This window comes from Betta splendens, chromosome 6 (assembly GCF_900634795.4).
Source record: "Betta splendens chromosome 6, fBetSpl5.4, whole genome shotgun sequence".
Lineage (NCBI taxonomy): Eukaryota > Metazoa > Chordata > Actinopteri > Anabantiformes > Osphronemidae > Betta > Betta splendens.
Genome location: NC_040886.2, coordinates 17,832,997 through 17,856,571, shown reverse-complemented (window position 1 = coordinate 17,856,571; position 23,575 = coordinate 17,832,997). Strand labels below are relative to the sequence as shown.

Here is a 23,575-nt window from a genome sequence, read left to right as displayed (position 1 = left end):
CACCATTTTTAGCTGATTTAAAAATACTAGATGGTGGTGCATCAGCATATGGAACTGGAACAATAACCACTGACAGTGAATATTTTTTCAACAATGGGGCAATGATGTCATACAGCATACTGTAATGAGAAAAACAAATCTAAGATGAGAACAGGGTGATGGAGATGGATAACCATTTATCTGGCATCAGGAAATGTGGCAGCTTTTATTGGCCTAGTGACTTCAGAGGAGCGGCCTCCTTATCTGCTCCTGATAAGACTGGACTGAGACTCGAGGAAACACATTCAATTCCTGTTTTGTTCCGCTAGTGACCCAGTCCCCAGCCTGTGTCTATCACAATATGCATCTATGTGTATTTGTGCATTTTCCTGTATGTGTGCGTGCGTGCATACCTCTACATCTGTATGAAGGTCTCTGTGCTTGTGCATGTTTGGCAGAATATCTGTGTGCAAGTGTGCGTGTGTTTACAGTATGGGAGTGTGGGTATAAACCAGACTGACTGGTTTGCGTCTACAGTGGACTGGAGTAAATAAATCTGGAGGCCTGAGAACTGGTACGAGAGTATGACAACAGCTAGATGGCCGTAATCAATCACTCATGCATTCCTCGGCTCGGCCTCGCTGCTTGGATAAACGCCACCAGGACATGACCCCACGTCATCCCCGTGTTTAATTGTTTCCTTCACCTGCCTTAAGCATCAGATGCCAAGTCCCCTTTTAAAATCAGTCACATGCAGTTTAATTTCACATTCTGGACAGAGAATTAATTACCACGAGCTGTGGGTCCATACTAGGGTGTGGGGACTTCCCAGACCCACAAGATGGGTTCTGGCAGATAACCAGAAAAATTAAGAATGGTAACTACAGCAGTAATGGTGTAGTGCATACGCTACAAGTGTTCTTTTTCTAACAGGATTTGTGGTTTTATGTGAATAGAAATACAAATTTCTAACACAGTTGAGTTCTCCCTCATGCTTATTTTACCCAGACTGACCTCAATGCAACAGATGCCTTCAATTTTACTTGCTTTGGGATGGGGGTGCAATGTGTATGAACTAAAAACAACTGAAGGGATTAGTGGTGTGTATCTGAAAGAGTTCCTCTTTGGCGTCATCAAAATTAAGTAATGTCAGATGAAGCATATTGGTGCGAAGGCCTGATTGGTTCACTTGTCTGTGGCTGTCCCTGGTTAGGAAATTAAAACAAGGTGCCACAGGGAAGCATAGCTCGACACCAACGCAACAGGGATAGTCAGGAAGATTAGGAATGGCTGTTAGATATGAGGGCTGGAAGGCAGCATTGTAATGGTGTTGGCTAGTCACTATCTGATTAGGCAATGCACCTGAAAGAAGGGATGACAGAAAGGTCAGCGGCGCCTTCATGACATGGATCATGACATCAACCACCAATACATTCATCTGCCTGATGATCGGACCTTTGCTAAAGTTCGCGCTGGCGCCTCTGTCCAGAAGCAGTTTGGCCAAGTCACAATTCGCCACATCAACGGCACACATCAGTGGAGTCCGATCTCCGTCAAGCCTCGTCTCCACATCCACGCCTGTGCACAGCAAAAAGAACAAGTCACAGACCTTAAAATGCACGTTACGTTTCATCAGCAATGCAGAAAAACAGTAAATTGCAAGTAGCATCCCTGTTTTCTCCTCCACTGCATGGAAATATGTGCATCTACAATGTAACTGCCAAAGTTAGGCAGAGATATGGCGATAACAAATGTCAAGTTGTAATTACTGACTCACTTAAACGTTTAGTGAATTATAAACCGATTGCTCATAGAGACCTGTGAAGTTATATCATTTAACAAAACGTTCTTGCCTTCATCCAACAGCTGCTCAACGGTCCCAGCGTCTCCTTGACGAATGGCCGTTTTAAACCGTGACTCTCCATTGCCTGCATGCGGTACAACAGCCTCCACGACCTGCAAAAAGGGAAATACTGACGATGTAGTCAACAAAGGGAGAGTCTACATTATTATATAATGAATGAGCACAAATTACAAGCGGTCGAATAAGTAAGATTTTGACTGGTGATTTTTGCACCTCAGACCTACTTGAATCTTTTAGCTGAAACAAACGTGTTGCAGTTGTAATATTACACTTTACTTATGAGTAAACTGCGCATTTTTGTGGTTTGGAAAAAGCAAGTGAAGTGCGACGAAAGTATGTTTTTTATTGTATATATAAAAATAAACTCTTAGCTAAGTTGTCTAACTGTATTACAAAGCTGCTAGCTAGGAAGGAGACGAACACTAGCTTAGCCTGAAGATAACGCTGATGGGACGGTGAAGTTAGCTAACGCTCAGTTTAGTTCCAACACGCGCATAAACCTTCATTTTGGCATCCGAACACCCGATGTCCCAGTCGTCATTACTGGCGTCGCTTTCGTCTCCAGCTGCGAAGGCATAGTCCAGAAAGCCGACCCCGGCCATGGTTCCGTCCGTTAGCTTCCGTGACAGGTGACAGGGCGGCGCGGACACTGGCGCACGAGGCAGATTTTAGCGTGCGGCCGCGCCAACAGGCCGCTTACGGACATTTAGCCTGAACATGACGCTAGCGCCGCTGTGTGCTGGTGAGTAGAGAGGGGTTTTTATTTTAATTTGCTTTATGTCTAATGCTACCGCGTAATCACAGTAAACGAACCAACGTTCCAACCACTGCGCTGGCTGGCGGCTGTCAAGCCTTACAGTTAGCTAATGTTTTAAGCGGGTATCGCGTTAGCCACTTGACGTTTAGCTCTCAAGCTAATGTTCACGGGTTCCACGGATGTTCCTGTTGTTTGTACGACGCTGGTCCCGCGTATAAGTGCAAATATAGTCTTTAATGGAATAAAACGTGTTGTCTTTGGTTTATCCCTCAAACACCTGTTAAACCTCATTTGTCTTAACTAAAGACATCTGTCCATCAAATGTAGCTTCCAGACGTGACCTTCAAACTGGCTGCTGTTTAAGGTGGAACCCTACACACTGGATCCTTCATCACAGCTCAGTTCTGGGTGAAGTACGGTAATTAGATTATTATTAGGTATCTTATTGTAAGAGCATCTGTCTGTGAGCGTATTTCTAGCTTTATGAGGGAACACAAGTGTAAAACTTTGCATGATATGAACCTTCTACTTTGGCAATTTTCATTTTCTCTCAAAGTGAAGTTAAAATGTGAATAAGCTTATGTTTGGTTTTATTTATTTCCACCGATGTTTTCTTTTTATTATTTTTTTCTAATGGGGGAAGTGGTTTCCAGTTTAGCAGGCAAAAGTGCGTCTGGATGAAAAGAACCGTGAGTGTCCAGTAGAGGTCGCTCTTATTCCGTGTACTAGGCAGTAATGGGCCCTCGTGATATTCACTCTCATTAGCTTTACCTTCTGTCTTTTTATTCTGTTTCCTACTCAAATCATTACATGTGAAAACATAAAATAATCTAAAGATGAATTGACTCCCTGACTTAGAGTTGTTAGATGTGGGCAGAGAGTACTTGTCCATTACAGAACTGCTTATAACTGTCTTCTCTGACTTTAGTACCCACATATGTACTGTGAAGTTTTATTGACTGTATTCTAGTTTATTGCCACCAGTGCCACTGTCTGTGCTGTGTCTGACCCTGTTTGCTCTTAACTCACTGCACTTCTTGTCACTCTTAATTAAATGCAACACACTGAGCAGTTTGAAGACATAGCTGGTGTTTTGATCTTCACATTTTTATCTTTGTTCCCTCATGGAATGCCGGGGGGAGTGGTTGGTCCTCCCTGTCTTGAAACTGAGCATAATCTGAAACTGATTAAAAAGTTTCAAGTTCATTTAGACGTCTCGTGTTTCTACTGTCTTGTTAATGAGATGGAGGCAGCAGACTGGAGTGAAATAATAAAAAAGCCTTCAGGAGAAGTCCAGTAGCACCTTTTGATAAATAAAACGCTTATTTTTTTCTTCCATTATATTTATTGGAATTTTGAATTAAGGGAGTGCACATTTGAAAAATGAGATTTTCTGTTACTTTGCACAAATTTCCATTATAGTTTTACATGTCTTAGGAAAGAGGGGACAAACCTTTATTCAGTCAGGTTTCCATTCATGTATTTTCTGTCACAACTTAAACTAAGGCAAATGTCGTCAGCAGAAAGTAACCAGTAACTAATCTAGTATTGACTGATGCCCACACACCGTGGACTCCCGTTGCTCCCTACGTGTCCAGCTTTTCCGTGTGGTCACACTTTGCAACCTGTGCTGGTCAGCGTGGAAATGACGTGCGTCTCCGCGGCCCATAAAGGATGGACTGTCCCGTTGAAACGCGCAGAGCCAGAGGCGTGGGGCCACGGGAGCATCCGCACATCGGCCGTGCTCTTTGGGGAGGACGGTGACAGAACACCCCATCTACCGGAGGGGAAACCGGAGCGCGCCGGAGACGGTGACGGAACGGACGCCCATGTGAGCGACGCGCGGAGACGACTCAGGTGCACAGAGACGAACTGCACTGAGGATGCAGAAGTCACCGGTGGAAGAGGCGAACTTTCTCTCCAGGTTTTTCTTCTGGTGAGTTGCGTTGGTTTCGCGAGGGTCGCGGTTCTGGACGCCAGGTCTGCTTAGGCTTTAACGTGTCTGGTTTGGAGGCTGAATCAGCTGTGAAACTTGGGAAGCGGATCGTGATGAAGCCACTGAAGTCTTGTTTTTGTCTCACTGCTGAGCACCGTTTTCATCGTGTAGCGTCAGTTGATTAAAACGATATTTCACAGTGTTTCCTCTGAACAATTAGTCTTAATGACCGCAGCGCCTTTTTACGGCTACGCTGCTGCAGTAGGTGCGAGTTTGAGCTCTGATGAGCTTCCGCAAATCACAGTCAGGTGGAGATCCTTTTATTTGTGAAGCGAGGCAGCAGCCCTTCATATTAAAGCACATTACTGACATTGTTTTATGCTTGACGTACAGAACGTGCTTTAGTTGAAGAACGTTCACATTAGTTTATGTTGCAAGACATTCTAAACCTATCTCTTCAGTTCCTGAAGAGATGAGAAAATCCAAGTGATGACAGCCGGTTTTCACCCTGGATGGAGTTTCTGCTGTCATTAAGTGGACTCCTTCCATGACTTGTACTGTAGGACCACGCGCTTCTGTCCGTCCACAACCACACTTTCCCAACTGAGTGATTGCTCTGCATGTTCATGGTGTCATTTGACAGGTTCCAGAAATGAACCATGTGCTGTAAGTCATCAAATAGTGAGTGCTTGTAAATGTTGCACTGAATCTGCCAACGAACCCTCAGGGAGGTCCTTTGCCTCAGGTGATGCCCAACAAGCCATCTGATCTGTGGTTTTTGTGCAGTTGGACAACACCACTGCTGAGGAAAGGCTTCAAAAAGAAGTTGGACCTGACAGACGTGTATAAGGCTCCTTCTTTCGATCTGGCTGACAACCTCTCTGAGAGACTCGAAAGGTTTGTGCAAGGTTTTATTTATTAAATCTTATTTTATGGTTGCCTTAGCACATGGACTCTTGAGTTGTGCAAATGCTCTGACTGTTTGTGCACATTTAGAGGTAATAAGCAAATTATACACGTTTTGTGTGTGTGTTTTCTTGTACAATTAAATAAGTATTTTCTTGCTCTGAATGCGCATTGACTGTTCATTATCTCATAGACTGTAAAGCTGCATATTCAGGTAGACCAAAAACAGTTGTCTGATAGTCGTCACATTATATTTATAAGCAATTTTGTGTGTAATACAGCTTTGAATGAACACAGATTTATCAGTCAGTCCAAGGAAATAAATGTGATGACAACAGACTATTATTTGTCTGTTAACATGCTGCCTCCTTCTCTTGTTCATGTTAATGCGTAATTCACGTCTAATTTAGAGATTTCTGCCGTGTGTGGATATTTTCCCCATCTTTGTCTCAAGGCTACAGGTCCCCAACAGTGTGTATTTTTGTTTCAATATTCCTGAAAAGGGCTCCAGAGGCAGTGTAAAGGTCAGAAGTGTTTAATCTGCTGCATTTAGCAACATGTCATTGGTGTGTTTGTGATCACACCTTAAAACCAAAGGCAATAATTCAAATGTCTGTCCATCTTTTAACTTGTTATACATGTTTCTACATAACTTTTACATGCATTGACACATCTTTTCCTCTCTTTATGTTTGAGCTGAGTAAAAACAGGATGCAAATATTGCCTTTGAATGTTAAATGTGTTTTTTACTTTTTGTTTAATGCCTGAAAGTTAGATTTCCTGCCAAAGATGAATTACTCATGTACTGTAGCAGTGTTCCACGTTGGCATTGCATGGCCCTGCACCCAGGTCTGTATCATGCTGAATGGTGCCAACTCACCAGTAAATGTACATGGGTGTTAAAAAGGCGACCTTTACAAAGCCCCAGTGTCCACAGGGTGATGAATGAGCAGTCCTTTCTTGGCTTGCTTTATTTGAATCAAGCAAACGGGGGTTCTGGGAATGTGATCTTTACCTTCTATAAAAACATGTTGTTTCCCATCAGCTCTTCATTAGCTGCTTGGGTCAGTTTATGTCAGTGACCTTCACTGGCTTGTTAAACATTTAGTTATGCTATGTTAAAATTAGTAAAGTACACTGAGATTAGATTTAAAGACGAGAATGGTCTCTTTCTAAAGGAATTCTTGGATGTGTTCATGTAGAACAATGCTAATCTTGACATGTTGCTGCTGAACCAGGTTAGGAAGATACTGCCTTTAATAAAAGAATCACTCAGCAGAACCTGACTGCACGGCCCTCGGATGCAACCTGTTGAGATGAGGGGATAGAGAGAAAAGAAAAGATCTGGTAAACAACACACAGACATGTTGGTTGGACCAGCAGCTGCACACTGAAAAGAGGGACCTGACCTGGAAGCTGGTCCTACAGGAGCAGTCTGCCATTGGCTTTTAAGGGGTGTCTGAGACACCCTGTAAGTGGGGCATTAAAGTAGTCCAGAAGTTTAGGATCACTTGGAAACAGGATGCTCTTTCACCAAGCTTTTCAAATCTTTTCCTCTCTTTGTTTCACAGAAACAAAGCAAAAGTGAGAAACCTAACAGATTTATGTCGATGTGTACAAAAACAACACTTAATATAAGATGAAATACATACAAAGACTGAGCGCATGCACCTGATGTGACTTCTAATAATATATCGGTATAAGCTCTGCTTCCTCTCCAGGGCTGCATACAGCCTGAGGCTCTTGAAAGCTGCGGTGGGTGGTGGACGTGGTATCCTCCAACTCAGTGTGGTAATGCCGTCTTTCTTTTTATAGAGAATGGGACAGAGAGGTGGCATCTGCCAAGAACAAGCCGAAGCTGATGAGAGCTCTGGCCCGGTGCTTCTTTGGCCCCTTTGCCATCTATGGTGTCCTCCTTTGGCTTGGGGTGAGTCTGCCGCTGTTTGGAGGCAAGAGAGCTATGCAGGTCACAGGTGTAGATGGAGACGCCTTCATTCATCTGACATTTAAGACACATTTACAGTGAATTTAGGTAATTAGATTGAAATCTAATCTCACAAAGTATTCAATTTGCCCTGACAAAAAAACAATAGCTACTATTTAATATTCTCCCTTTTAAACTATAAAATTGAAAATATAGTATCTGACTCTTTGCTTTGTGTCTTTCATTTATTAAGGCACTTCATTGTTCTAATAGTAAAGTAAGATACATATGAACAAATATATTTTCCTATCATCACAAACACTCAGATTGTCACTGGAGCATTGCCTCGTTCTTTTTTTTGCTGCTATGCTTTTTCAACGCCAGCTCCACCTGCATGTGTGAACTGTTTGTGTGGTTTGTGTGGCTTCAAGGAGCCACGGTGTCGTCCCAACAGCCTCACAATGTAGCGCTGTAGTGTCACAACCTATGTGATGACGACACCGGTTGTGTAGGCCACAGCAGCAGTTTGTTGTGGTTGCTATGGCAACGGTGGTGCCTGTTATGTTAGAGATGTATAGGAGAAAACAAAGCTTTTCAAAGGAGTATAATTATAATATTAGTTTAGAAGATGATCAAGATTTATATTTAATGTTGCACCTTTAAAAGAGGCTTAATTCTGAAGTCCGTTAATGTAAGAGTGTATTAAATACATATCCGTTTGACTGCCATATCTCTCGGTGTAGGAGGCTTCCAAGACAGTGCAGCCACAGCTTCTGGGTCGAATCATTGCCTCGTTCGACCCCTTCTTTGCTGCAGAACGCAGACAGGGATATTTTCTGGCCCTGGGCCTCTGTCTCCTCTTCACCGCGCGCTTCCTCCTGCTGCAGCCGGCCATCTTTGGCTTGCACCACCTGGGCATGCAGATTCGAATTGCCATCTTCAGTCTCATATATAAGAAGGTAAGAGGAGTGCAGTTTGTGTGTAGGACTTAGGTCTTTCTTTTGGACCTTGTGCACTTATCTCTTTTATTCACCAAAACTTTAATATAATATCTGACATCATTGTACAGAAATGTGGAAATAGTATTATTTCTACTCATGGGGGAAATAATCTATGGTCCTGGGCCAAACATTTAACTGATGGTACAAAGAACATGAATCCAACAAGCCCTGCTTTTAACATCTGCTGTCACAAGTTGCTACTACAACACAAAACAATCAAGCTGATACAAAGGTGTCATTTATTGGCTGCTAAAAGCTTCACTTTGTGGGAACTTTCTTTTTATCATTAGCTAAATGCTTCTACCTTGTATCTCATGCATGGCTGAACATTCCCAGAAGGTTTCTCACATTTCACTTGAGTTCACAGCCTCTGTGTTGCAACGCTTTCCGCGTGTCACTGGCTTCCTGTCCTCCAATTCACGTTCTCTTTGTGCTGTAATTGACCCCTGACCTTTAAACTTTTCAGACCCTGAAGTTATCCAGCCGAGTCTTGGATAAGATCAGCACTGGTCAGTTGGTCAGTCTGATGTCTGCACACCTCAACAAACTGGATGAGGTGAGAAGTTCACTTTTTCCTGATATATTTCCTGATAAATTAAAAACCTTTGTTGTTGCACTTTTTAATGTGTTCATGCAGATTTCTCCTGCTTTATTTTTCACTCTATCTTGATAAAAGTGCATCAGAATGCTTTCTGATCTAGTGTTTATACCTCCAAACACGTCAGTGAATACACTTGTGTGTGTTTCTCTTGGTCTCAATCAGGTGTTGAATTTTGAAACACTCTGCTACCTGCTTTCAGACAATTATCACCCGGCTTGGATGTGACCTGTCTCTCTGTATGAGTGTAGGCGTTATCTAGTCTGGTTTGTTTTCGTGTTAGAAAGGGGGGAGGTTACAGGTGAGAGGACCAAGGGGAGTTTTAATAGTTTGTCACTGGCAGTACACCAGAGCTTTATCAGCGGAGTTCTGAGCAGATGAAAGTTGATTCTTCAGTACAATACATTGTACACCTGGAGCTCAGCGACAGCGCTTTACCTACACTACCCCAAAAACATCAAACCTGTTTAGTCCCAATCAGTCAAAAGTTTACCTCAGATTCCGGTTGGTATTATTTGTCATGTGCAGGTTAACACTCAGGCAACAATGCAATAAAATGAAGGAACCACTCAAAAATAGAATATAAAAGCAAAAAACAGTAAATACAATCACTAAGAATATGTCATATTTTACATATCTTTGCAGGTGTGGAGATGAATGTACGTGTTAATATCGCACGACTCATGAGTAGCATATTGCACTGATAAATTAAGGTAATGCTGTGTCTTGTAGTTGTGTTCACAGAGCAGTAGCATCATCATGGTGAACCGTGTGTGCCTTTCAGAGCCTGGGTCTGGCCCATTTTGTGTGGATCACCCCCCTGCAGTGCATACTGTGCGTGGGTCTGATTTGGGAGTTGATCGAGATGTACGGCTTGTGTGCGCTGGCCGCTCTCACTCTGCTGGGTATCATACAGGCCTGGTTGTCGCAGAAGATGGGTCCCCACCGGTACAGGAGTCACAACACCCACATTGACATAATGCATAATGTATAAACACACAGTGTGAGGATGCAGCAAGTCTGTAATGAGGTTAAACTGTCTCCTGTAAACAGGGTGAAGCGTGCAGGACTGATCAGCCGCCGCCTGGCTCTCACCACTGAAATTGTGGAGAACATTCACTCTGTGAAGGCGTATGGGTGGGAGGAGGTGATGGAGACCATCATTAAGAACATCAGACAGTAAGACTTTAAACAATTTTAAGTTAAAGGTATCTGGTGTTCGCATCAAGAAAGATTGACATGCTTCAATCATGAACATCAAAATCATTTTATTAGATTTTGGTTGTGCTTTAAATGTTTAAATTTCAGTCAGTCTTCTATTTCTAATTAAGGGCAAAAAGACTCATTTACTGTAGCTGAACAAATTTTAGCTTGCTCCATAAATGTTCCAGTAAATACTTCAATTACCTGGTGTAAAAGTCCTATCACCACTTGTTTCTCTATTCTCCATCGTTAGAGACGAGATGACGCTGACGAGGAAGATTGGTTCTCTGCGTTACTTCTACAGCGCTGCATACTTCTTCTCCGCCATCTTGGCTATCGTGTCAGCGATCGTACCCTATGTCTTGACTCAATCTATCAACCTGCGCCGTATCTTCACCACAGCCTCCTACTGCATGGTGCTGAGAATGACGCTCACGCGCCAGCTGCCAGGATCCATACAGATGTGGTACGACACGCTGGCACTGGTCCAGAAGATTGAGGTGAGCTCACAGATGATTAGTGATATTTCTTTTAGTGAGACACAATGTTGGCCCAGAGCAGATGAGCATACTGCACAATACAGTGTTCGTTTTCTTTAGGAGTTCTTGATGAAAGAAGAATACTGTGTGCTGGAGTACAACCGAACCACCACCGAAGTGGAGCTTGTCAACGTGTCTGCATCATGGGATGAGGTTTGTATTTTTTGTATTCAGATTGTACTATACTGTACAGTGGCAGCCAATGTTTGTCTTGAATGGCACAGATTATACTGGCATGGTCATAGTCCGGTCATAATCTAGTCTGATAGTCGAAGATTTACTCTAATCACAGCAAAGAACCCTCTTCCAGCGAACGAACACATGTCTTCTGGTGAACTCAAGCTTAGAGTTAATGGCAGCTCTTTGCTCTCAGCCACTCTCCCATGAAGCTTTAATTCGTCCACACAGCCAAAACTCACTGCATGATTTACACGCTGGTTCCGATGAGTCAGTCATAACCCCTCCTGCCGTCTAAGGCCATTCAACAAACCTCAACTCACAACAGTAATTATTAGCCGTTGGTTATGGTATGTTACCATGCAATGGCTTGTCAACAGCAACCTGCTCATGCAGCATGAGTAACTACTATAATAGTTAATTCCTCACCATCACTGGGAGTGGACAGATTAATCTTGTCTATAGGCAGCTGCTGTAAACACAGGTGTGATTCATTGACCACCGGACACCGTGAGAAAACAAATGTCCAGCTCTGTTTTTTCCATCTGACCCTTTACATAATTAATTATCCTGTTGTTGTCACTAGACTTTGCTGGGAACACTGACTCTGAGGTGTTCGTCTCCTAATTCCCACATTCTCCTCTTGCCTTCGTCTCTTCCCATTCGCAGATGAATGGGAGGGGCGTCTCCATTCTTTACTCCTGACTGAGTGAACGTCAACTCATTAGAATGAGAATCGCACACACAAACCACAGTGAGCCACAGTATTAGAGGAACGGTGACCCATAAAACACCACAGCGGTCAATGGTTGAGCTGGTTCGTCAAGCACAGCGGGGTGTCGTCTATTAATCTTTGCAGTGACTGTGACACGTGGAGACAAATAATACAGTTGTGGCGAAAAATCTGTTTACCACCAGTTTGTTCTGGCGTCAGTGTCTGAAAGCAGCTGATTGACATGTTCAGCCTCAAAATGTCAGTTGTGTAAACCAAATACAAATGAGGTGCATGTCGTGCAGACATGGGGAACAGGGAAGCGTGGCGCGTCATCTTTGATCTTGTTGCACGGTGCGTAAACTCTGTGCCAACCACGCTGATGTCTGTAAAGGGCATTGGTGAGCTGTTTGAGAAGATCAAGCAGGAGAACAAAGCAAACGGACACCCGAACGGTGACGCCGGCATCTTCTTCACCAACCTGTACGTCACACCCGTCCTGAAAAACATCAGCTTGTACCTGGAAAAGGGCAAGATGCTGGCAGTAGCTGGATCCACCGGCTCAGGAAAGGTACGTTTCAGAAGTCATTACTGCAGCAGCGTGTGGTTCATAGAGTAAGTGCCACTGCATCATGCGCATCCTCCAGAGCTCCCTGCTCATGATGATCCTGGGTGAGCTGGTGCCATCAGAGGGGACCATCAGACACAGCGGGCGCATCTCCTTCTCACCACAGACAGCGTGGATCATGCCTGGAACCATCCGTGACAACATCTTGTTCGGCCTGACCTACGACGAGTACCGATACACGTCTGTGATCAAGGCCTGCCAGCTGGAAGAGGTACGCGCCTTCATTCCTTAGTACACGTGAGGTCTGTCATTTGTAGCCACAGAAAAGTGCAGTAAGTTTGAGATGTTATTGAATACTGTCCCCATCCTGCTATGCTCTTTGGTCTCATGCTCTGCTCAGATGTCTGTTCAGGTTCAAGTTTCTTCTCCACATTTACTCCTCATCATGTCCCCAGCTTGCACAAAGACACACATGCAGTGGCATTTTCTCAGTTTTGTGCAGACACACTAACGCACTCATAAGACTCACTGTTGAGCGACAGCCCCTCAGTAGAATAATGCCCCCCTCTGTTACCATGGAAATCTCTCATCAGTAGAAGGGAATATGAGCTGGTTGGTTCCCAGTGACAGACGTCACCTGTGTTTGGCCTGAGACTTTATATTAACTGAAGTGTTCCTGCTAAAACTCTAGACACGTGTGATAATATACAGTGATGGTTCACATTACACCAGATTAGCTGTTTATGATATCTCCTGACAAGTGTCTGACCTTTTTATAATGTTCATATTTTAACTACGCTGTATTGTTTATACTGAAACCATTGCAGAAGTTCACAAGGTGAAAGCTTAAATATTTACACTGAGGACTCTGACAAATGTGTTGTCGCAGCAAACAAAGCTGCGTCCAGTTTTTGACGTCTCTGTGTAAAGACCAGCCTTTCGTTTGTCATGGAGAAAGTCATGAGATGTGACCTGAGGTGTCAATGAAAGTGACAAAACAAAAGCAGTATGGGTAGGAGTCACTGCTGTGCACAGAAACGTTACCCTGCGTCCTTTGATCAGCTTAACAGCAACGTTTAGTCTCCTTTCTTCGGGAGATGACAGAAAGATGACAATTTAGGAAACTTAGACCGGAACTGAAAATCCATAATTAAAATATTTGCAACGTCTGCATTGCTTTTACAGCACATGTAGTTGTTGTGTTGGTATTTTAATCATTCATCATCATTAATACTGTGATGTCTTGAGTGTTGCTCACATATTTAATTATGTATCTAGTTCTATCTCTGTAGTCATTTTCAAAATAAAGGTTAATCATCATTTATCTGTGGCCCAGTGAGATAAATGTGATGTTTGAGTTCTTATGATTTTGCTTGGAGTTTAAAGGCGTCTCTAGAACATTAGAAATGACCTAAATGAGGATGGTGCTAAGAAATGCCACAACCTGGACAGACGCTGACAACTACAGCTGCCTTTTTTCAGACAGACGAGGCGTCTCGTGAGCTAGTGACTGTAATTCCTCACTATTGAAGCGCCCGGCGGCTGTGGGTGGTCCTCCCACCGGCTCGGCAGGTGCTTTTTGTTTGCGTCTTTTTACTACGCTGCCTTGTTTTACGAGTTGTTAACCTGTTAACTTGGTCCCCTGTGCTCTCCTGTCGGGACAGTGGAGGCTGCCGTCCAGAAGGTAGGAGGCTTTAACTACTGTCCCGTCATCCTTGTTGATGTGGCTGTCTCACCACATGAACAGTCTCTGCTTGTGGCATCCTTCACATGCTTAGCCCTGCTGTGGTCTGTGTCGTGTGATGTTTATCATTTATTTAATTTAAACCTGCTTTGTTGCAAACACATTACACTCGCTATAGACATGAGCAAAGCCTCATTTTTACTCTGTTTCTCCCTTTTTTGTAAATTTATTTACTTGTCTCAGATTTTCCTTTTGATATGTCTCATTTCTGCTGCAAACTGACCTTAATGATGACAGTCATTGAATTAATATTTTAGGTAACATAAAATATTAAGTGGGCTGTAAGTAAGTGCAGCTTTTGGCAGCTGTTTCCCTCAGGCTCATTCGGATGGGACCCTGATACCCATGTAGAAATGAAAGGCAGGAAAGGTGGGAGGAAAAAATGGATGTGACGCACGTTACAGTACAGGTCTATAAACCACCAAATCCAGGGCCATAAACTAAAACTGTCAACATCCTGATTGAATGAAAAACAGTTTTCAGGTTTCTCAAGTGAAAAAAAACCCTTTCACAGGTATTTAGGATTTAATATCTTTGGCAATACTTCAGATGACAGTGTTTGTTCCCAACCGTGTGAAGACTGATTATTATTCAAGGATTTATTCCAAGTCCTGATAAATATTGGCCTCGTTCCTATCTGAGTGGTTGTCTGCCTGTTTTATGGTTATTTGACTCAGTCATACTTCTAATTTATTACTGCTTTAAGTATCTTTGCAGGTTAAGGCGAGCTTCTCATATTCACGTGTGTTATTTATTGGTTGTAAAACTTGTTTCCTTGTCCAGTGTTGGGAGGTAATGACCAGTCTACAGGAAAGACCTGCTGTTTTGTAGTGGCTCTTTCCCTGAGTGGTGTCAAGGCCGTTTATGTGCCATGACGTTTTAACAGTTGAATCAGGTGCTGTGGCATTAGAGAGCAGGGTTATTTCATTCTATAGTGGGTGACCAGGCTTAGCTGCTGTATGTTTGACCCTCTTGCCCTTCGTTTCCCCCTCTCCAGGACTTTGCCCTGCTGCCTGAGAAAGACAAGACGCTCCTTGTGGAGGGAGGGGTCACGCTCAGCGGCGGCCAAAGGGCTCGTCTCAGCCTGGCCAGGTACTCTGCTTGTCTGCCTTTTCTTTAGGGCTCATATTAATTTATTGCTCTACCATTAAATCTCGCCTTTTATTGTTGTGGCTATTATTATGTTCTGGCTTCTGGTATGAATGTATTCTTTGGAATTTCTGTACCTGATTAACCCAATTACTGCCTCTATAGAAACAATAGTGCCCTAGTTTTTGATTATTTCCTTGTTTACTTCATTTTTAATATTTCATTAGCGCTGAATGCTAATTTATGAAGCATTTTTCATACATTTAAATGCATCATGAGGTTTCATGTGTTGTGTTTCTGACTCTTTTTGCCTTAGGGCTGTGTATAAAGATGCTGACCTGTACCTCCTTGATGCACCTTTCACCCACCTGGACATTGTGACAGAAAAAGAGATCTTTGAGAAGTGCGTATCGCAACAGAGATTCTTTCATGCGTATTTGGTGGGGGTGGTGGGACTCAAGTGCAAAGTTACTTCTAGTAGCCAGATAAATATAAACTAACTAACACTAACTATACTCTGTTTAACTGTCAGACAAATGAGGAGTTGTAGAACCAAAGATCTGTATCTGTAGATCAACTGTTTCTGTAATGTATGTATCACTACACAGGTGCGTCTGTAAACTCATGGCCTCCAAGACTCGTATTGTGGTGACGAGCAAACTGGAGCATCTTAAACGAGCAGACAAAATCCTCCTGCTGCACAATGGAGTCTGCTACTTCTACGGCACCTTCTCAGAGCTGCAAGCTCAGCGTCCTGACTTCAGCTCGCTCCTCCTCGGCCTGGAAGCTTACGACAACATCAACGCGGAGCGTCGCAGCTCCATTCTGACAGAAACTCTTCGCAGAGTCTCCGTTGATGAGACGGCCAGCTTCCGGGGCCCAGAGCCCGTTCGCCAGTCGTTCCGCCAGCCCCCGGCGCCGCTCATTCTCTCTGGACCCCCGGGCCAACCTTTAAGTGATGGCTATCCAGAAAAACGCAAGCAGTCACTCATCCTGAGTCCCCTGGCAGCTGCCCGCAAGTTTTCCTTTATCGGGAACTCCCAGCAGAGCGCTGCCACCCCCCCGGCCCCACCACCAGAGAACGGGGTCTGTGAACTTCCCGAAAGGAAATTCTCTGTGGTCCCTGAGGATGATCAAGTGGAGGAGGTTCTCCCCAGAAGCAACCTGTTCCACCACGGCTTGCAACATCTGAATGGGCCACGGCGCCAGTCTGTTCTGGCATTTATCACCAACGCTCAGGGCCACGAGCGCAGGGAGCAGATGCAGTCATCCTTCAGAAGGAAGCTGTCGGTCACGCCTCAGTGTGACCTGGCGACTGAGCTAGACATTTACGCCCGCCGCCTGTCCAAGGACAGCATTTACCACATTACTGAAGACGTGGATGAAGAAGACATGGAGGTAGGCTGGCTTCCTGCAGCGATGCACACTTCCATGTTGGGTGTGTCTAACAGTGACAGAGCATTACTTCTGTTTACAGCAATGTTTCGCTGATGAACACGACAACATCTTTGAAACTACCTCATGGAGTACTTACCTACGCTACGTCACTACAAATAGGAGCCTAGTCTACGTTCTCATTTTCATCGTTTTCGTGTTTGTTCTTGAGGTAAAGTCACTTTCCTTTTATAAGAGTTATAGGACATTTATTATTTAATTTATCAGTCAAATGAGATGTTTCCCTGCACCAATAGGTTGCTGGTTCGGTCATTGGAGTTTTCTTTATTACTCAGTAAGTATTAAATTTTATTTTCAATGATTCAGGTTGTCTGACAGTTACAGTTTATTCTGGACCTGTTTCTGGAGTCTCTGTTCTCTGCTTGTTTTACCAGCCAAATCTCCAGTGACCCCGCCAATCGTTCCCCCAACCAGCTCATCCAGCAGCAGTCCAACTCGTCAGTCCATGTGTCGGTCATCGTGACATACACCAGTGCGTACTACATCATGTACATCTTCGTGGCCACGTCAGAGAGCGTGCTGGCTTTGGGATTTTTAAGGGGCCTGCCATTAGTACACACGCTTCTCACGGTGTCTAAAAGACTGCACGAACAGATGCTGAGCTCTGTGCTGCGAGCCCCGATGGCCGTGCTGAACACCATGAAGACGGGTGGGTTTCTTTGTGCCCCCATTCACTCGTGCAGTCTTCTTGTTTCTGTAGAGCTGTTGTCAGGGCCTAATTAATTAACTGAAACGCTCACTTTGTTCTCCTCCAGGCAGGATCATGAACAGATTCACCAAGGACATGGCAACCATAGATGACATGTTGCCTCTGGTGCTCTTTGACCTCATACAGGTATTAATTCAGAGGATACATGACCTAGAGATAGTGTTCATTTATAGTTGTTTTTTTTTTCCTTTTGTCCTAAAAGATTTTTTTGTTCATTAAATACTCTTGCATAGTTTAGGACTATGTTTAGGCACCTGGAATAGGGCAAACAGAGCTGTCCTCAAATTTAGCATTTTATCGCTATAGTTTGTATTTCATTCTGTTCACCAGACAAAGTGAGTGTAGTGTAAAATATTTACGCTGTTTAAGTGCAATCGTATTCTTCTTGTGGTTCTTTCTTCTCTCCAGCTCACTCTGATTGTTACTGGTGCCATCTTTACCGTGTCAATTATGGAGCCATACATCTTCATTGCTGCCATCCCGTTGGGTGTCATCTTTGTTATCCTGAGGAAGTATTTCCTGCGAACAGGGCAGCAACTCAAACTACTAGAAGCTGAAGGTAAACTTATGTACAGGAGTGTGTTTTTAATGTGATGAGTTTTTTTAATTTGATAAAAGACTGTTTTAAATAAAGTTCTCTTGATTCTTATAGTTACCTCTGTGAACAATGAAAAGAAGGGATGTTTAAAAGTACAACGATGAAATGTCAAACATTCAGGAAGAGAAAAAGTGAAAACATTCTAGGAAAATCAATAAAGCAAACACAGGAAATGAGACTGGGAGGCAGGCAGACGCCACAATCATAACTTCATAACACTGCTGGTGGACTGCCCAGGGACGGACGGGGGGTCAAAGGTCAGGTTGAAGAACAAAAACATGATCGAGGATGGGTTGAAGCTGATGATGGATGGGCAGGAGCACTTAAAGGAAGTGGCACAAGATATCAGATTGTGTTTATATAAAAATGATTTTAAACGCTCTTACACCAGATCAGATTTCTGCAGTCAGTAGAAAATGGGTCACTGTGCTGCTGACGAAGATGCCACTTTGTGTTTTTGGGACTCATTGTCGTTGAGTGTGTGTGCGGGTTATGACGGTGAGGATTTTCCAGAGGGCATGTGGGGTTCAGAGAGACCAGCCGAGCCGGGATTTCCTCCAACCCCATCCTGTCGTCACTCCCTCTGTTGTTATGAGCAGCATGTGTGACAAAATGCTATGAAAGTCAAAATCTGTGAAAATAAAGTGTCTCTTACTGCCGTAGAACTGAGCGAACTATAAAACTAATTATCAATTCACATTTACATGTAGGCTTTATAATACTGTTTGATTTCAGATGGTCATTATCGTTATAGTGGGACTTTTCTGCCAGTTGCTTCTCATTGAGCTGAGGCCACATGTTGTGTTGTCCCATCGTTGGGCACGTTTCCTCCATCAACCTTTTATCTTATGTCATGCCTCATCACAAAGTGATTAAGCAAATGAATCACGTTTGTTTGGTCCAATGACTTTCTTTCTTCTCAAACAGGTTCTCACCAACAGCATTAGCCACAATTCTTTTATTCACACGTCTTTGGCAGCAACACGTTAATAAGTACATGTATCTTGTCCTGTCTTGCAGCTCGTAGCCCGATTTTCTCCCACCTCATCATCTCGCTGAAGGGCTTATGGACCATACGGGCATTTGGGCGTCAGACTTACTTTCAGATGCTCTTCCACAAGGCGCTGAACACTCACACGGCCACTTGGTTCCACTACCTGGCTACACTGCGTTGGTTCCTCTTCCGCTGCGACATGATCTTCGTCCTGTTCTTTTCTGCCGCTGCCTTCATTGCTGTGGGAACCAACCGTGAGTAATGGGGTAGAGGTTTACATGCATGGATGTAGGATACACTGCAGGAATTAAGTTTTCTAGTGTGTTGTTTATAGTATGTTTAAATGAATGTTTTACATTATATTATACAGATGCTGTATGTTAGAATACTTGCAGTGCAGTGTAGGTGCAGTCTATGCTCCTTGAGGATGGCTCCTCTGTATACACGTCAATCAAAACCACAGCCTTTGGAAAAATCATGCTCCCAAAAATGCTTTTCCTTGCACTTTACATTAGACTAAAGAATCAATCAGTACATAATATGATTAATAATAGTGTTTGACTTGTTTGAGTCACTAATAAAATAGGATATAACTGTAGAAAGTGTGAACACACAGCTTGACATTCCAGTAAAGCGGTTAAACACCTAATTTCCACTGAACCTATCAAGTGAAGGAGCCTCTGTCTTATCTGCGTGTTACAGTGTGTAGAGGCTGATATCAGAAACATAACAGGACAGTTTGTCCGTGAAAACCGATCAGAACTGTTGGAATGCCATCGTATAAAATGTCATGTGCAAAAGGAAGCGTGTGTTTATTTAAAAATATGAATTGAGGGGGGAAGCGAGCGCACAGTCACACACAAACACATGTTGATACGTCATAGCGTGTTTATGTTGAAAGCAGATTAAAGGTCATTTCACAGCTCATTAGTTTCCACTAGAGGCAGAGCTGCACAACCTGACTGCCGCTCTGACATGAGGGAGAGCAGGTGTGACTGGACAGAGCTGATGCTCTTTTTTTGATTTTTGAACTTGACAGAGAACAAACCGGGCGAGATCGGCATCATCGTCGCTCTGGCCATGCTGATCCTGGGGACGTTCCAGTGGGCTGTCATCACCAGCATCACAGTGGACGGACTGGTACTGATCCACACAAACGCACAAATCACTGTCATCATGTGGGTCACGGTCCTAGGCACCAATTTGCGTAAAAGTACTTCCCAACTAATTCCTTTAGTCGGACATTACAAACTTGCTTTTGTGAAACCTGCACAGGTTTGTTAAACACCTGTTCTTCCCCCAGATCTGCATGAATGTTCCTGATTATCGGTTGTTTAACATTCTCAAATGATGCTTTCGTTTTTACCTCCTTAAACAAGCTGCCTGTTGAAGTCCAGAAGCTTTTGTTTTGTGGCCAGATCTTATCTGGTGCAGCACATTTTGTCACTGCAGTGATTGTTTGCTTATGAGTAACTGTATCTAATGGTCTTCATTTTTGGCCTCCGTCACCATGGTCCCTGTTCAACAACTGCAGCCAAAATGTAGTGTTGCTGAAACCTGAAAAACTGAAAAGATTTAACGTATCTTCATGTTTTTAACAAAACTACTTTAGAGGCGTAATCGTAATTGAATTGTCTACTGAGCTTGAAATGCACATCCATTTTCCGTTTCTCTTAGATGCGTTCGGTGGATCGAGTGTTCAAATTCATTGACCTGCCCTCAGAAGAGCCACTGCTGGGGAAATCCCGCGGTAAAGGAGGCCCCGACCTTGTCATTGACAACCCTCACGCCCATGACTGCTGGCCGAGTCACGGCCAGATGGACGTCCAAGGCCTGACCGTCAAATACACCGAGGCTGGACGCGCTGTCCTCAGTGACATCTCCTTCTCCGTGGAGGGCGGCCAGAGTGTACGTACGGACACCAGCCTGTTTTATTACGTTGTTTTTATAGATTTAAATGAACTCAAAACTCGAATCAGGCCTCAAGCTGCACTGGGATTAAAAGGCCACAGTTTATTACACGGTGGCATGCTAGCCAACAGGAAGGCAGCGTGTCACACGCTGACAACTCATTGTATCAAGCTGCTTTAATGCGTATTATGTGCTGCGTGGGCAAACGACTTGTGAAAAGAGTTGTTTGTAGTCATTTGACAGACATTAGACAAAATCACAACTAACTGTAGAAAATAAAAACAGTCATTTTAGTCATTACTTGTATAATTTAGAGCAGCTTGGTCCTTAATGACTTTAATTTCTCTGAGTGAAAGGAGAATTTGTGCTGCATTTGGCGACTGCCTTTCTCTGCGCCTGGCAGTAATTCTAATCAGTGTGAGCTCGTTATAATAAATCCTAGAGGACGGCAGAGCCCAGCAAGTGTCAGCACTTTAGCCTCGTCACATTAGCTGCTCTCTGGCTTCTGGCTAAACAAGCTAATTGTTTCTGCAGAAGAGAGGACAGAACGTTTAGATTTCTAAACACCCCCAGGCAGCACCGTGTTAAGAGTCCACTCAGCTTTTACTTCAAAGTAAAGCATTGTGCTGGTTGTTTGTGTAGGTGGGTCTACTGGGCCGAACTGGTTCAGGTAAGAGCACCCTGCTGTCAGCGCTGCTGCGTCTCGCCTCCACAGATGGAGACATTTCCATCGACGGCGTCTCCTGGAGCTCCGTCTCTCTGCACACCTGGAGAAAGGCCTTTGGAGTTGTCCCACAGGTAGCAGCCTTTCAGCAGGATGAGTGTTAGAACCCAGATCAGATCAGGAAGCCCTGCAATGAAGTAGTAGGACCTGTGAAATGCACATTCTGAATGTTGTTGTAAGCTACTCAGGTTTCTACTGTATAGTAGTAGTAATAACAACATACAAACCGTTTATCCTTTGTCAGATGGGAACATTCTTTTAAACATGTCATCAACATCTAATCAGAATAATGTTTACTGTTTACTTTTAGCTGTTTAATTCCTCTAATCCAGTGGGACCATTAGACTTAAACGGTTTGTGTCTTGTACAGAAAATCTTTATTCTGACTGGAACTTTCCGGATGAACCTGGATCCCCACGGTCGTCACAGTGATGAAGAGCTATGGAGGGTCGCTGAGGAGGTGTGATATTGTTTTGAGTTGTTTATGGCTTGTTTAAGACCAGGGTAAAACTAAATGAGGTCTTTGCTTTAGTAACAAGGTGGCATTCAATATGTGTGTGTGTGTGTGTGTGTGTGTGTGTGTGTGTGTGTGTGTGTGTGTGTGTGTGTGTGTGTGTGTGTGTGTGTGTGTGTGTGTGTGTGTGTGTGTGTGTGTGTGTGTGTGTGTGTGTGTGTGTGTGTGTGTGTGTGTGTGTCAGGTGGGTCTGAAGTCAGTCATTGAGCAGTTTCCTGACAAGCTGGACTTCCAGCTGGAGGATGGAGGCAACGTGTTGAGCAACGGACACAAGCAGCTGCTCTGCCTCGCCCGCTCCATCCTCAGCCAGGCACGCATTCTGCTTCTGGACGAGCCCTCGGCGTACCTCGACCCCATGTCAGTATTACTGCTCAGACGCTGTTGTTGTGTTTCAGGCTCTGTGCACCTTTTTATATGGAGCTGTTTTCAAGCGCAGGCACCTGTTTATCCGCTCCATCAGGTGCATTTATGGCTCAGTAGTTGCACTCACATTAAACATGCATTTCTTTGGCTTTCAGAGGCACGTAGGCACAATAAAGAAGCCTAAAACAATTATTAATGACCTGCAAGTATCAACGGTTTAAGATGCGTGTGTGTTGTTTTTGTGTCTGTGAAATGAGGTCATGACACACTCGGTGCATTGACCACCCAAATGTAATGTGCAATGTTCCTCCCACTGCATATGGTGACAATCTGCAATGCTTACAGTTGCTCTGACCTACTGTGTGTGTGTGTGTGTGTGTGTGTGTGTGTGTGTGTGTGTGTGTGTGTGTGTGTGTGTGTGTGTGTGTGTGTGTGTGTGTGTGTGTGTTACCATATGTGCAGAGGGGTTTGTGGTAAATTAAGCATAAATTTAGCAATCTAGTTTGGCCTAAGGGAGAGCACTGCCTTTTTTTTCATGGGAGGAGAACGTCTGGTTGATGTGTTGGCATTTCACAAGGCTGCCTTTGATGATGATTGTGTGTGTGTGTGTGTGTGTGTGTGTGTGTGTGTGTGTGTGTGTGTGTGTGTGTGTGTGTGTGTGTGTGTGTGTGTGTGTGTGTGTGTGTGTGTGGTACCATATGTGCATGTTTGTGAGAGCAGAACGTTGCAGGTTCTACGGAAAACGCTTAAGCACGCGTTCTCTCGCTGCACCGTCATCCTGTCAGAACACAGAGTGGAGCCGCTGCTGGAGTGTCAGTCTTTCCTGGTGAGTGTTGGGGTTTTGCTGATAAACTTAGTGGTGTGATTTATTTTTTCTTATATTTGTCGTTCTGCTGTCGTGACCCAGATGATTGAAGGCAGTTCCATGAAAAGCTACGACTCCATCCAGAAGCTGTTAAATGAGACCAGTCACCTGAAGCAGGCCATGAGCCCTGCAGACAGACTCCATCTCTTCCCACCACTTCACCGCCTCAACTCCAGCAAGAGGGCGCCGCCGCAGACGGGCAAGATCTCATCGCTGCCCGAAGAAGCCGAGGACGACGTCCACGACACTCGCCTCTAGTCGGCCACACACACGGACACACACGGACATAAAACCTGCCTGTTACACAAAGTCAGACCGTAATGTCCCAAATTTTTTAATTTTAATTTTTATATTTTATCAAACCAATGTACTGTAATAATTCTTAATATAATTCCTGTATGGATGGATGTGATAACCCACAATAAATAGGACATTAATAATAACA

At 43.9% G+C, this 23,575-nt stretch overlaps 2 protein-coding genes across 4 annotated transcripts in view; one reads left to right on the top strand and one right to left on the bottom strand.

Moving 5' to 3' along the window:
• The window catches only part of asz1 (ankyrin repeat, SAM and basic leucine zipper domain containing 1), a 12,164-nt gene extending 9,687 nt beyond the window's left edge, over positions 1-2,477 (bottom strand). The window contains exons 1-3 of one of the 2 annotated variants that reach the window (XM_029154094.3): positions 2,344-2,477; positions 1,833-1,935; positions 1,342-1,557 (exon numbers count right to left, since the gene is read on the bottom strand). In XM_029154094.3, coding sequence (XP_029009927.1) covers positions 1,342-1,557; positions 1,833-1,935; positions 2,344-2,445 — 421 coding nt within the window. In that variant the 5' untranslated portion in view covers positions 2,446-2,477. The remainder of the gene's footprint in view (positions 1-1,341; positions 1,558-1,832; positions 1,936-2,343) is intronic. The other variant, XM_029154096.3, reaches the window with a different exon arrangement.
• On the top strand, positions 2,445-23,575 carry cftr (CF transmembrane conductance regulator). Of its 2 annotated transcripts, none has more exons than XM_029154056.2 (27): positions 2,445-2,585; positions 5,323-5,433; positions 7,258-7,369; positions 8,110-8,325; positions 8,834-8,923; positions 9,750-9,913; positions 10,019-10,144; positions 10,422-10,668; positions 10,768-10,860; positions 11,991-12,167; positions 12,244-12,435; positions 14,906-15,000; positions 15,314-15,400; positions 15,606-16,395; positions 16,475-16,603; positions 16,689-16,726; positions 16,827-17,101; positions 17,208-17,287; positions 17,570-17,720; positions 18,780-19,007; positions 19,793-19,893; positions 20,431-20,661; positions 21,307-21,462; positions 21,759-21,848; positions 22,087-22,259; positions 22,986-23,091; positions 23,173-23,575. In XM_029154056.2, the coding sequence occupies exons 3-27, from the start codon at positions 7,304-7,306 to the stop codon at positions 23,386-23,388; spliced, it is 4,317 nt and encodes a 1,438-aa protein (XP_029009889.1). In that variant the 5' UTR covers positions 2,445-2,585; positions 5,323-5,433; positions 7,258-7,303; the 3' UTR covers positions 23,389-23,575. The 2 variants fall into 2 exon arrangements, with proteins under 2 accessions (XP_029009889.1, XP_040926969.1); XM_041071035.2 differs by lacking the exon at positions 2,445-2,585 and adding an exon at positions 3,690-4,536.